Source organism: Scomber japonicus, chromosome 15 (assembly GCF_027409825.1).
Source record: "Scomber japonicus isolate fScoJap1 chromosome 15, fScoJap1.pri, whole genome shotgun sequence".
Classification (NCBI taxonomy): domain Eukaryota; kingdom Metazoa; phylum Chordata; class Actinopteri; order Scombriformes; family Scombridae; genus Scomber; species Scomber japonicus.
Window position 1 is genome coordinate 24299758 of NC_070592.1, and position 15311 is coordinate 24315068.

At 39.4% G+C, this 15311-nt stretch overlaps 1 protein-coding gene across 1 annotated transcript in view; it reads right to left on the bottom strand.

Annotated features, from left to right (window-relative positions):
• Positions 1–216: 216 nt before the first annotated feature.
• Positions 217–15311, bottom strand: part of ctdp1 (CTD (carboxy-terminal domain, RNA polymerase II, polypeptide A) phosphatase, subunit 1) — a 65088-nt gene continuing 49993 nt past the window's right edge. Inside the window, exon 13 of the mRNA XM_053334223.1 lies at positions 217–1419. Coding sequence (XP_053190198.1) covers positions 1233–1419 — 187 coding nt within the window. The 3' untranslated portion in view covers positions 217–1232. The remainder of the gene's footprint in view (positions 1420–15311) is intronic.

Consider the following 15311-nt stretch of genomic DNA (forward strand, 5'->3'; position numbering starts at 1 on the left):
TACATTTAGAAAATTACCCCTCAAATAAGAAAAACAAGCAGAGAAAGATTTGCCAATATGCTGACATATGCACAGCATAGAGGAATACTGTCATGTCATGAACATGCTAGTAGTGAACTTTTACTGTTTAGTTAATATCTCCAATAATGTCATGAAAATGTTAACTGTGAAACTTGCAGTGTTTCTCTATTTGCTTAATTTGTTTTAATGCCGTGTATGTGTTGTTCAGTTGAAGTTGTTTCCCATTTTGCTTGTGTTTTATTTTTTTTTTCCCCTAAATGCCACAGGGGAAGTTTTTTTCTTTTTTTTCTTTGCCTTAGAGAGAAATCTTAGAGACAAATTTCAGAACCTAGAGATAAAATCAACTAGATACCATCAAAAGTAAGTGAGAAAAGAATACATTTTTGTCCTTTGGGTTGCACTGTTCCTTTAAGACAACAGCATTTAGCAGGTTATTTGCTCCAGTGTACATAACCATAGGTCTAAATTGTGACTGCCCTTTCTACAGTAAACTGTACTATATTCACAAAGTGGTCTGACAAGGGAAAGTAGAGCTTACACCTGTTGCTATATGAAAAACATTAAAGTTCAGTTCATGGTGATAGTGCACCATGGGACCATGTATCACAAAAAGACATGTTATCAAATGTACAAACACTATGATGAGGAAGATACGACTGAGGAAAACACATTCAGATGTCTAAATCCGCTGGTTGCATTTATGACCCTTAAAAAAGGAGGCCGACAGAAAAATAAAACTGGAAGTCAAGAGTAAAACATTTAGCTGCACGCCTTGGCAAACCTATTCCAAACTCTTTGGCATGTACGACCAGCAAAAAATTTAAGGTTTTATAATTTTAGCTTTTTTGTGTGTGTGTCATCAATATAAAAATTGAAATAGAAAAAAGTAAAACAAAAAAGTATCAAATTTAATGCTTCCTACAGTTTTTTTTATCTCACAATAAAATGTTAACATCAAAGTGTTTTATGCCAAAAAGGCTATACTGTATATCAATGCTACAAAAAAATCTAAGCCTTTATTTACACAGCAACATGTCATTTCTGTACAGGACATTCATTTTTATTACAGCACACATTCATGGCTCATACATCCTAAGTACACACGGATTCCAAAGTGGAGAAAATAGGATTTTTAGGTACCACTTGAACGGGTGACGGGGGCTTTTTTGTTGTTGTCCATTACCAATGAATGAGTCCCTTCATTTTCCACATCACATAAAGTCATTCAGCTCTAACTCCAAAGCGGCAGCCATCTCGTCCGCCTCTGAGCTGCTGCCCTCCTCTTCCTCGTTGGACTCTTTAGAGGACTCGTTGGCAGAGTCCGCCTCCTTGTCCTCCATGTCGTCGTCCGCATCTTCCTCCTCTTCTTTGGCGTCATCGTGCTTTCGTTTGTGGCCCCTACAGTAATAACAAAAGATGATTTAGAAAGAGGAGTGTAAGGCTTTAATCTTAGGACTCTTCTGCTGTGCTGCCAAAAACAGGATTTACATTATGGATTTAACTCAGATTGCAAGTATTAACATGAAGGTCTCTAAAACTGATGCCAAAATGTTTCATGATAGAATTAAAACAGATAATGACAACAAAACCAGACACTTGATTTAACAGCTAGCTTGGTTAGCTATGAAGTTAGCTACAACAGCTAATCCAGAGGGCTAATTTCTGTGTTTACTTTTGGTCTCTGTGTTCAAAATGATTTATGTAAAATTAAATTTACTTGGGAAGCTTTGGAGGTTTGTGCTGCTTGCCACGATGTGTACTGTTTGAAAAACTTCACAATTTTCCTTTAATGTGCAAAAACATGAAGCCTTCCCATACATGATAAGATAACTGTATCTTTACCATTGACTATGTATAAATATGGACGTGTCTTCACTTCTTGCTGCTATGCAAAAGCGAAGCCAAAATGTCTTTTTTCCAGGAGCTGCTGTCTTGTTTGTGTGATGTTATTTAGTGGGACACGCCCCTTCAATTGTGCTGCTGCCTGACAGGGGTTTGAGAGCGGCTGTCACAGCTATCAATCATGACGCCACACCCCCTTTTTTTAATAGTTAAGTAACAATTTAAAAAACTTATTTTACAGAAAAATCAGCAGTTGGACAAACATCAGCATGATAAGAACTACCTAAGATTACGGAAATTATCTTTAACCTCAAAATGTATTTCAAGTGTAGTTTGGTTTTTTATGGCTCATGTCCCATTTGCTTATGTGAAGGGGGCGGGACTAATGACCTATACTGCATATACTGCAGCCAGCCACCAGGAGGCGATTGAGATGTTTTGGCTTCACTTTTGGGGCGCTGTAATGATGTCCATGTATATATACACCATCATTGATCTCTACTGGCTTTGAATTATTATTTTTTCAATTAAAAAGGGCTTGGTGGTTGTTCTGGAAATCAATGTTTTCCTCTGAATGAATATAAGGCAATCAAAAAGAAGAGTTTTAGTATTTGTGAAGGAGTTTGTAGAGGCACGTGTCACGTAATCACTGAGACATTTGCAGATTACTTGTGTACATATCTCAAATGATTCTCAAGTGGATGTTTTCCAGACTTAAATCTTTTGGCTTGAGATGTAGTCTACAAATGTGAGTTTAAATAATCAAAGAAAAAAAAATTCAATTGTGCCACTGAAAAATGAGAGTGATAAACACGATACTCCTCTTGAGAGATAACAAGAGTTTATTCTCCATACAGACTGTATCCACTGTGCAGCCGACCACCCCAAACAGAAAAAATACACAAAGATCTCAGAGAAGCTGCTATGACAGTGCTGTGGTGGCGAAGGATTCAGAACAATTGGGAAACCAGGGATACAGAGATGAAGGACAAATTAATAAAGAGGAAATGGAGAGGGGTAAGGATGATTAGAAAGAGTTAAGGGAATGGGAAAAGAAGGAATGGATTGGAGATAAAAATGAAATCTCATAGAATCAGAGTGTAAATGAGATCCACAATGCTTTGAAGATTCAAACCAGATTTGGTGGTCAAGAATGAATGAAGAGAGTGCGTGGTGATAGCGAGATAAAGTCATGAATCAGATCATTAAAACACTATGTTCGGACAGTTATGTTCTAAAGAACGAAAAAACACATCCAAACCTTTGCACATCTCTGTACAATCCTGAAGGACTTTGTACGGATTTTGGGTGAATGCAGCCAAAATGACCTCACTCACTGCCCAAACATTAACCCCCAGACGCATCTCAAACACAGAAAATATGGACAGAGGGCAGAACCTCTTTAGAAACATACAATTATGGGTCATAAGTGATGATTGAGAGAGAGATCATTTTTCTATAAGCCAATACATTTTTTAAGGAAAAAACCTGCATAGTGTGCCTTTAACAAAACAAAAAGTAATATGTTAATAAGTGAACTTGTAAGGCTAAACTAAGTATGTACTGACTCCAGCTCTATGATTAACACAAACATGTAAAAGGGATCAATCTTATTATCTCTTATTCAGCACAGCGCATTTCCCAAAATGTTAAACTGTTGCTATAAATATTTTCTGAACACAAGCAGCAATACTTCTTATACCAAGGCAAGTGTTGAGACAATTCTTTACCTCTAAAACTGATCAAGAGTTGGAATTTGAGTGAGTATTTGATTCCAGCTTTTGATACTTAACAGTTTTTGATATTCTGTGCTACGGACACATTGCAGCCAAAAAAAAGTGTTGATATATTCTGGCAATAGTGAAATTAATTTTAGATGTGTATACTGGAGACACATCAGGGTGTGAATGTGATGAATGCGAGCCTGTTGCTGTGACTCAAGTGTATTCAAGATGATGGCCAAGAAAAGGAAAGCGTACATTCCTAAGTGGCTAAAGAATTCTTTGATATGGCTGTAAACATGCCATTCCTTCTCTCCAATCCTGCTTTTCCATGGACACCATCAGCAGAAAGGCTTATTAGCATGATGCTAATGAGGTGTGTAGAGGTTTTGTATGGTTATTGTGGAGGTCTAACACTGGCCTCGCTGAGACCCCCCCCCCTCATTAGACCACACCGCTGTCAGACAGACCCGCTAACCTCTCATAACAGCGGGGCTCTGGTTGTGTGCTCATTAAAAGGTCAGATGTCAGCTAATATCAGTGGAGAGGCTCGGTGACATGACAGTTACGGTGGACCCCTGCGGATCGTGCGGTGCGTGTGGGAGGGATGAGGTTGTGTTTGTGTTACGATAGCGCAGCTTTGAATCTTCAAATTGAAAAAAGTACAACTTTTGGAGCCGTAAGATTGAGGCACCGTGGTCAAAGGTTAATGTGAGGCTAAGTGGGAACAGGATTTGCGACGAATGATATTTTCTTTGGTAAAAATGTGAGAAAATTAGGAAAATCCCAATTTACAACAGTCAGTCATTTACTTACTATTTCTTCTGCCTGGTCTGAAGTTGACACACACGCAGAGGACGATTAAAAAAATTGTTTGTTTTGTTTTCTTTACACCAGTACCCCAACATCCCTCTCCCATTTCCAAATATGAACAGTGGAAACAGCAGGGGGGTGATAGTGGGGGTGACTTCCTCCATTGCTTTCTGCTTCACATCATTACATCCAATCTAAATCCTCCTCTATTAATCCCCACACCCACACACACCCACACACACACACCAGCTCCAAAGAGGGCTTCAGCTGTATTCCACTTTTATTTGATATTTGCTGGTTTCACAGCTTGTGAAACACAGCTACAAAAAGGTAGTTAACCACTGGAGTTGAATTCTAAGCATTTAAACTAACACACTACAGATAGACACATCTAGAGTGAATGGATGGATTTGATTTTTTTTTCTCCAGTGTTCACAGTTAAGCCATTATGTATTAACTGCAAAAGCAACATGGCCGGAAAAGGGGAGCAGTGCTAGAAGTTTTACTTAGGGAAGTTTGATTTTAGTTCTGGTGAGAAGAAGGGGTACATCACTGTGATTTGCTGGATTTGGTTTGGGGGCTGATATTGACCTTATTAAGTGGTTTGGGTAACATACCTGATCCACATTAAATACAGTTTTTTTGTCAATGTCACTATGAAATTGTTTTTTCTTTGCTGTAAGTTAAATTCAAATGAGGCTCAGTTTTAGTGTCGCACATATATGTGGCCTCATGCCACAGGCCTCAACCTTACATAAAAAACCCTGGTGAGTTCCACGCTGTGTGGTATACATATTTTTAAGTTTGGGAAGAGGAGAAAAGGTCACATTGGTTCATCTCTCGTAAGAAACAGCAGAAAGGGAATCGCTCCAAGTCCATGTGCTCAACTGCATTGTTGGATATTTTTTGGCCTGAGCACAGAGTTGTGACTGAGTGGCCCAAGTCCTCATTGTGCTGCAATTACTAGGTTCATTCACTTTGTACTCGACATCTGGAAAACCAGCGGGGCCTTGAGGAGTTGACCACTTGCTCTTTGCCAATGTGCTCTCTTGGCACTGTATCTAAAGCAAATCATATGATGTAAACCAAGGAAAAGCAGCCTTATTCTCTGCAATGGGCACTGATGCAAACAGCTGCAGACGGGCATGTGGAACTGTGATGTGCACACTACAATGGGCGTAGCTCCACTGTGGCTGACTAGAAAACAAAATGACAACCATTCAGCATCAAAACGAGCTCTTTTGTTTTTTTCTGTTCATTTTTTAAAAAGTTGAACAAGCCATCAGGGTGTGCTCATATTCCTTTCAAGAGGAATGTTAAAGATGCAGGTAGATGTCTGTTTTGCTGTTGTAGCACTGTCACTGAAGACTCTTGCAGACATGGGTAAAAATTACATCACAAGAACCCTTGTGGCTACACGGACATAAAAAGTATCACTCTGGCTACAATGAGGGTATAACACAACATGTTTATATTGTATTATATAGTGTATTTATATTGTGCAATCTGACCTTCATCAGGCCTGAAAAAGAAGTTGGTTAGACTGAAATGTTGCAACTCAGTAAACTATTATACAGTGAACGTGTGTGGGAGCTTTCTTGATTTTTCATTATAAATGAATACCTGAAGTTATTGTGTGATTGTAGCTCTGTGTGTGCAGGCACCTGTTCTTATTCTGTATCACTTCCTAGCACATAATCAACATCTCTACAGCTGCCTCTGAACTCTAAAGTAATCATTACAAACTCACATTTCCAAAGACCTGAGGGATTTTTGGGGTTTGACAAATTTGACCTTCAAAGCTTATAGTTGAAACCAATTCTCCCTTCCCTCATAAAGGAGTGGAGCCCAAAATAAGTGAAACTTCTAGAGGTTCCAATATGTTTTTTCCAGTCAAAGTGTGAGTACTTAGATAGTATGGATTTCATAAAATGCTTCCTTAATTTAAACGTCCTCATTAGTGGATCATGTGGCTGTGAAAGTCGATCTGCCATCACAACTTAAAAGAAAGTTTGTAACAATGTACTTTTAAGATTACCCCCTCCCCATTGTTTTTCGGTGAGAGGGGTTGTACCAAACCCAAATGTTGGCTTGTCCAGTAGTTGTAAAATGTTGACAGCTGAGTGGATTGAGAATGCTGGCTCTCAGCCCTCAGAGAGCACTTTCAATCAAGCTGCTGTCAATGACAAGAGGCGAGGCAGGCCTGACCTGCCAGGTACTACTCATCGAACGGGGCCGTCATTATTTATGCATCTACTAGGACCTCTATTTAGGTGAAAACTGGGCCCAAGCCAACAGAATTATTTGTGAAGTCCTGTCCAGATGGTTTTGGAAATGAAACTCATGCGTGGAATTAAATTCTGTTCTTGACAAAAATGTGCAATGCCAGAAATGCCAGCCATGAGGGTGAAAGGGGTAAAAATGTGTCTTATTATAAACACAGATGTTGATGGCATTACTTTCCAATGTTTTTATCTCTGTGTACTATGGGAGGGTGATTGCATTAGGGGTGTCAAGGGGACATGTTACAGTGTGGCTGGTGGTAAACAAACAGCCTGCAGCTACATCCGCCTTAACAGATCATTAGAGATACATAAAGTGATATAAAATGTCTAATGTCACTCAGGAAAAATGCATCTGTCTGAGGTTGAAATGCATTTTTATGAGAATGTGTGCTTTGGTCCAGACAGTACCAATGTGGCCTAGGGGAGCAGAAATGGCTGGGCTACAGTTTAATCTTGTGATGCAGTGCACTTCACACGGCAGAGTAACTATCCTGGGCTGATAAAGACATAACAGCGAGCTCTTACTGAAATCCAACACTCCAAACTCTACCCAAGGCATCCCAATCTAGGGCTGGAGAGGAAGGAGGCAGAGAAAAATGAGGGGAGGAAGAAGCCCTGTAAAAAGCAGAGACTTCAAACGCTTCTGACAGCTCTGTGGAGCTCTGCTTACAGCAAAAGAGGGAGGAGGGGCTGAGGGATAGAAGGAGCGAAAGGCAAACGGAGGAAATAAAGTGTGAAAATAGGGGGAAAACAGAGCACAAAAGAAAGAAATGAAAGGTAATGAACTAAATAATGAACTCAACTTTTAGGACTAAGAGTTTAGTTTCTTAGAAAATAGTTTAGGTAGAGCGGGTCATCCGCTAATTGGAAGATCGGTGGTTCGATTTCCTTCCAAGCCCAAACATCGAAGTGTCCTGTGGCAAGATACTGAACCCTACATTGCTCCTGAAGGCTCTTCCACCAGTGTGAATAATTTGATTCTCCTGATGAGCATGCACCTCCTGATTGGCATGGCAGCCTCTTCCATTAGTGTATGAGTGGTGAATGGTGCTTGAGTGGTCAGAAGACTAGAAAGGCGCTATACAAATGCAGTCCATTTACCATGCAGCAACATCTAAAAGGGTCTCACCCCAAGAGATCTTGCTAAATAAAGACCTGGATGACTAATCAAAACTAAGATCAATGTGGTATCCATCTACACTCTTCCATCGCTTCTGTCTATATGGATCAATTAGTTACAGTAGCAATTAATGTCTTTGTGTTGGCAAAGTAGAAATGAGTTGTCATGATGGACTCAGTCTTTAATGCGATTGCTTTGAAGAAGTAATCTAAAAAGGGCATACTGGCTACTACTCAGCAATGCTGGTCATCTCTGTCCTGTATCATATCCCTTCCCATACTTCCACAATCCCGTATCACTTACAGCAGATGTGTCAAACGCACATGGTTAGCTATATCCCCTGTGCATTTAGCAGCTCCAAATGCAGAGAGCAGATAAGCCGTGCAGTTAAACGATTGTTTTTATACCAGCATTATCTTCCCCTGTCGCTCATTATATTATCTCACTATGAAAACTGACAAACAGAGGAGGATGAAAAGATAAGAGCTGGAGTGGGGGGAAGGGAGTTTTTTTTATTTTTATGAGGGACGTGTCAGTTTTGTTTAGCCATGCTTCAAAAACAAGCTGAAATTTCAACAGCGTTGCGAGGAAATAAATAACACAGAGATGCATGACAGCGCAACAACAGGCGCTCGCACAATGACAAGGTAGTTTTGAGGCTACAGGCTTTTAAGTCTCACTTATGAAATACGTGCTGAAGATGTTATATAATGTTTAAGAGTAACACTTCAGTTCAGAACTACAATACAACTACAACAACTACAAAATTATTTGATGATGCATATATATAGAAGAACATGAGCATTAATCTCTACTGCTGTCAGGATGTAGATGCAGGATGTATAAGTCCAAACTTGTGTGGGTATGTATACAGATATAGGTAGATGAATGAATGTGTTTATGTATATCTGTACGTCTGCAGTGGGTCCATATGCATTTCTTTGTTTAATATGAACAGGCTGTCAAAACAAAGCTCCCGTGGGACTAAAGTAAGCGAGTGAGTAAATCTGTCTGTCTTTTCTGTCCGTCTGGAGTCATTTTTCTGGCTACATGAGTATAAGTACCATATTCTATCTCCTTTTACTTCAGTTTTGTTTCCCCGAGGGAATTATCTGGCTCTTTAGTTGCTAAATGCTCCAATATGATCAAGGGCTAGTCGCCAACTTTGAAGCTTTATCGTACACGGCTTGTATTGAATGTAATGAGCTGAACTTGACTGGCTACAAGTGGCTTTCTGTTTTGTGGCAGAGAGTTGTAATTTGGTTGTCATGCTCTTTGGATTCACTGTCACCCAGACTTCAGCTATTCATTGTTTATAGGTTATCTGGAGACTAGTTGCTTCTCCGTCATTATGTTGTGGCTTAGACATAAATACTGGAAATCGTGACAGTAAAATTCATATACAGCACTTGGGTGGATGCTTTGCAGCACCACAGATAAATACTCAGGTGGCAATTTTGATATTAACATTCAACTACTTTTCAAATAAAATAAAAGTAAACCATGGTTTGTTTTCTTCATAAAGTTTCACTAGACTATACACATAAAGGAAAAAAGAACCCCTTTGCTGATGTTACTGTCCCATGGCAAAAAAAGTGTGAAAAAGGTGCGATGCAGTGTATCGTCTCTGTGATTCACTGTCAGTGTCATTTATATCTCCCTAGTCACCCATGTCTGCATCAAACACTCCCCATCTCTAGCTCAGCCAAAGGCAGTAGAATCAGATTAAAGCCCCCAGGCGTCCTTTCATATAAGTTATAACTTCTCTGTCTGCTGACTGGCAGCAACAGCTACAAGGCTGTAGAGTTCCTTTCATAAGGAAATGGTTTTGGACCCTGTCTCGTAACTTTTTACTGGTTGGCAGGCTAGTACATTAGTTAAAGACACTGCCATAAAGGAGAGGCCTTGGGTTCGATCCTTGTAACAATCAATGTGTCAATAAATAGCCATAAAGTCTTTCAGCCTTCTTTGAGAAAGGACAGAAACCTCTTAGAAGAAGAACACCAAGGACTTCCAGTGCCAAGGTCTGGGCTACTTGAGTATTTTTTTTTTTTTTTTTTTTTTTTAAATGGAACTTTTATTTGTAACAGTTTCTCTACATCCTGCCAGACCTATGCAAACACCCCTGTTGCCCCTGCTGTCTGCTTTATCTCAAAAATCTAACAAATATTAAAATCCACTCACGTGAGCTGAAAATGACAGGTGACACATGCAAGTGGGGCTGAGGAATGACATTCAAAATGTTTATACCTCTATCCAAAGTGTGATGAGAAATGTTTGCATGAGTGCCTTCGGTGGCAATAGAACGTCTAACCCTGATAGTATGAATGTCACACGGAATAATCAATGCATATGAGCAAAAACAGCATGCTTCACTTCACTTCATATGTTTGTTCTTTCACTGGGAAGTGACTTCTTGTTCCCATATTCAGCCCAGTCACTTGGAAAAGTTAATGATTAATCTATAAAAGTCGGAGGTGTTGAGGGTCCAGTCACCATAACAAAGAGAATGTGTCTGGTGGATGAAAGCTTGTGAATATATTATGTAGCTGAAAGGAAAAGCTTATTATTTCTGGAAATGCACTTATTTGCTTTCTTGCCGTGAGTAACATGAGAAGATCAATAGCACTTTCATGCTTTTATGCCAAGTATGAAGCTGGAGCCAGGAGATGATTAGCTTAGCTTAGCATAAGGTAAAAACAAATCTTCCTACAAAAACCTTTAAAGCTCACTTACTAACACATGATATCTAATTTGTTTCATCTGATGCTGTCGGGAGGATTTTGTTAACTTTTGACAAAGCCAAAGCCTTTTGCTATTTTCAGTCTTTATGCTAAGCTAAGCTAATTATCTTCTGGCTCCACCTACATATTTAACGGACAAATATGAGTATGATATCAATCTTCTCATCCAACTTTTGGAGAAAGTGTTTCCTAATGTCAAAAAATAAATACATCAGGAAAGCAATACTATGCATTCTGGTTATTGAAGGTGATAAGGAGCCTTAAAGGAATAATGGATTTGTAAGGGATCATGTACAATATTAAACATAAATGTTACCATTTGATGTATTTTACCAGAGTTGGCTTAAAGCTAATTTTCCATCTTCAGTCCCTAGGTCCCTCCACTTGGTCAAAAGCAGAATACTTACTGAGATAAAGCTCATAAAGATGTTGTATGATTGTACATTGAACAGAATTTAAGAGTTTAAGTAAAAAAAATGTGTAGAGATGCCCAAAGGAAGGATCTTGAATAAGAATGACATTACTGAGAGTAATTACTATGAAGAATATACTGACAAAAAGTGTTCAGAAGGACATTATGGTTGGAGTGAAAAGGCTTTTTAGCATGAAGATTTTGAAATACAGCTGCAGGACAACTCTGAAACCACGGCTACTTTGATACTCCCACCTTCCCATTCATGTTCTCCTCATCAGTCCCTTCAGTGGGTGGATTGCACTGAGCAGTGTCTGAGCTCAAAGCATTTCCTCCCCAGTCTATTAATTGCCCCAGAACGACAAGGTGGCACCTAATGAGGTACTCTTCTCTTCACACCTCCATTGTTGGCAGCCATCTGACATATTGTAAGTGGTAGCCATCTATTTCTCAATGTGGAGCCCTAAGCAGAGACCACTCTAGAGGTCTCCAATAAGCAGTGGTTAAAGCCAATAGCAGGAGAGAAATGGCATACAATACAGGAAGTCCAGACTGGATAGGAGATCTTTGAGTTTGACGACTTATCAGAGGCCAAAACACTGCATAGTGGTTTATACTATGAGACAGGATTAAGAACAATAATTTTAACTTTGGTCATAGGTCACAAGGTAAGCAACACAAATTTGGTGTTCACGTTATAAAGAAATCTACCAGTAAATATTTGATTGGCCAGTGCAGCACCTTGGACTGCGTTGTGTTGCGGCAAACATTCAAGCAGGTTTTTGGCCAAATTAATTAGAATTAGTTGCTCATTCAAGCACATGAGGGGCAGCTTCAGGATCAATGGCACAATATGCAATGCAGCTACCAGACTTTAGATTACAACACTACATGGTTGAATTCATCTTGTGGTCTCTTGTGGTTATTAACATTATTCTGCTCTCCAAATACCCATTAAATGAACAGCTGCAGAACAACTTTTTGGGTGTTCTGTCAATCATATTCTCAAGGTAAAGTACATGAAGCAGGTTACAGGAAAGTGCATTAACCATGAAATTATATTTAACACATTAACACAAAATAACCCTGGAGTGGTGAATATGGTTGAGGAATGAACATACAAAGTCCTCACAAGCAAAGCAAAAGCTACTTCTTCTTAACCAGGAAAATGATATACACTTTTCAGTGTAAGGAAAAATAGCACATGTGTTTATGGGGGGTGATGAACAATAGTTATTAACAGGCCAGCCTTCCCTTGAGATGCATCTCTTTGTTTCATAGTGAGATCAATCTGAACCAAAAGGCATAAATAGAAAAAGTACTTGCATCACCAGCTTGGCGCCACAAAGCCAGGAGGGAAAAACTGGGTCAGATTATTTGCAGTTTTAGATTTCCTACTTGTGTATTCCTCCTTCCTCCTCTTTTCATATATGTCAAAAGCCTGAGTAAGCATTCCTCTTCCTCACAGTCTGCTACCCCTCTCGCACTGCTGAGCTATGTTTATCAGACTCGAGGAGCACGGGGATCATTGTGCTGTTTCTCCCTGCTGCTCTGTTGAGAAACACGTACTGTCGGGTTCAGTGTCTCAAAAGAGGCAGTCGAGCAAGGTGGACCGCTGTCAGTGTCTTCTAAATCCGTGATACATTCCTAATCCTCCTTTCCCGCATGCGGCATCTTTCAAAAGCACCTTTGGGATTCTAGTGTCAGGCTTTATTGTCGGACTAACAGGACATCTGGGTGTCACTTGACAAAATGTCCCATGGGCTGGATTAATGGACTGATGGACTCCATGAGGCGAGACAACAAATTGCCCCTCACAACAGATGCACACCATTTCGAATTACTACCTTGACTGATGTCAGTTTAGGGGCCCCACATCTCTGGCAAAGTATGTACAGATGACAAGCATGGTCAACCAATGTGACAGGAATGCAATAGCTTAGAAAAATGCTTTGATGTGGTGGTAGTCAGCTATCACGATGGGCAGCTAGACATTTAATATTAGCACTACTATGATCAGCTTAGGTTAATAAACTGTCACTTGCTGCTATGCTTTTTTGACAAGTCTGGTAACTGTCAGGGAATCATAATAGCATAGCAGAGTCTCAATATTTTCCTTTAATGCATTACTGAAATGAAATAGTGGAGTTGATATGAACAGGGTAGTTGCCCAAGATAGTGCTCAACTTTGAACAACCTTGATCTATTCACTTCACTAGTTCCCTTCACTTAGTAATGGGGCTGGGCGATTATGGCAAAAATCACGATTAATTGAACTTTTAACCTCGATTACGATTAATGAAGGATTATCTCCACCCTTGATGAACAATGATGTATTTTCACAGTTTCTTTTGTTTTGTATCTTACACTGTTGCCCTCACACATGAGGATCTTTAGGGAGTGAAAATAATGCTGTTTTAAGGTGTGACGCTGTGGTTAATGTCTAGTTTACTTGATTAGAACTATGTAAAGATCATGGTTTGGGTTAAAATGATCACTGGAGACAAGTTTTCCATTTCCTTAAAGATATGTAACCTTTACTGTCATGGCAACAGTGAACACCACGACTAATTGACATGAGCAAGATTAAGTCGATTAGAGTTTCTAAATGTCGGATTCAATTATTTTTCGATTAACTGCCCAGACCTACTTAGTAATATCTCAAAATTGCAGGTAGATCTCTGCAGAAGTAAAGTACTGTTCAAAAGTTTTAGACATTTCAGATGTTATACAATACCATGAAAAAAAGCCTCCGATTGGTCCTAAACTCAGTCTGCAGCAATGAAAACTCCCAAACATACAGAGTCACAAATTATCTTGACTGACAAGAAGGCGTCCTGGTGAGGCCCCCACACACAACTTCTCCAAGATACTTAGAACAACTAACCTGCCAAGTACCTTGAAAAAATGTGTTTGTGCAGTTGTACCATGGAGAACTGGCACTGTTCTAAAGGCAAAGTGTGCTTCACACCAAATATTACTTTAATATCGGTTTATTTTGCGTAATTCATTTTGTAAGTTAATTGATAAATACAAACTATTGTTGCCATTATTTTGAAAGCATCCACTCTGGACTATTAGTGATTAAAACGTATGCGCACTACTGTATCTATTGTTCCTCTGACCATAACAACACCAATACACAATCTGTGTTTTTCTCTCTACTATTAAGAAACTCCTCTTACTATAGTACATATTATGTAAATTATGTAAGGATAATGATTTATATAAAATAATATGGACGCAACAGTCTGACTGATATTGTATTTTTGAGCAAGTACACAGTCACACACATTACCCCCTTAAGTAATCTGACAGTTGAACTTATTATGACTCCAACAAACTCTAACTCACCTATCCAGCAGCCTCTAAAACTCTGCACAGCGTGGAAGAAAGAAATAGAGGCTTTGTTCAAAGAAATGACTGTGCAGGCTACAGCTGCTGCCGTACCAGACAAATCTCATATTCATGAAGCCCAGTTGAACAGAAACAGTTCTGACTGTGTATCACAAAACAAAAAGGATCAAAGTCAATGTAGCCAGCTGAGTTCAGATATCAATCAGGTTCGGAGGGGAGAAACAGCTTTAAGTGAGGAGCTAAATTCAATTAGGCTTGTTTGTTTTCGCTCGCACCCTGGATGTCAGACATCTGCATAAATTCTAGCTGTAATGGTAGACATTTAATTAATCTGCAGCGAGCATCAATGTGCCCTGCAGCAGAGCGTACATATGAAAGCTTCAGAGAAAAAGGAATAAAAAGCTGCTTTGGTACAACGGCAAAGCTTTGTATATCTATGGGCTGAAAACAACAGCTTTCATAAATGCCAATAATCTGAACACATAGTGGAAAGATACAAAGCCATTACGGCAGTCTGCAGGGTATCAGACGCTCCTTAAAAACAATTACCCACAATGGGGGCCCTGGGTTCTGCAAACGTTCTAATTGGAAAGCTTGCAGAGTCTAACTTACAACACACACGTGGAGATAACAGCCTTGTTTTCTCCTTTACACTCACATCATCCTCTCTAATGGAACATGATGAGTAAATGACTCTAAATGTAAAGAACAGCAGGTCGATCCCGTGTTAAATTATTATTATTTATATTATACTTATTTGGCCAGATGTCAAAATAAAGAGGTAAATGTGTGGAGAAGTAATCATTGAGAGCAAAAAGAAGCAGCTTCAGATTGCTCTGAACGTTTGGCTTCCAACTGTTTTTTCTACTTTCAGTCAGAGCCGATGTCAACTCATGATGGATTTCTATGTATGGTCATCTGTTCCACACACAGCGTGCTAGTTCACTGCTCCATTCTGCTAACATTATGTTTTTTTTTTGTTGTTTTGGGGGTAGT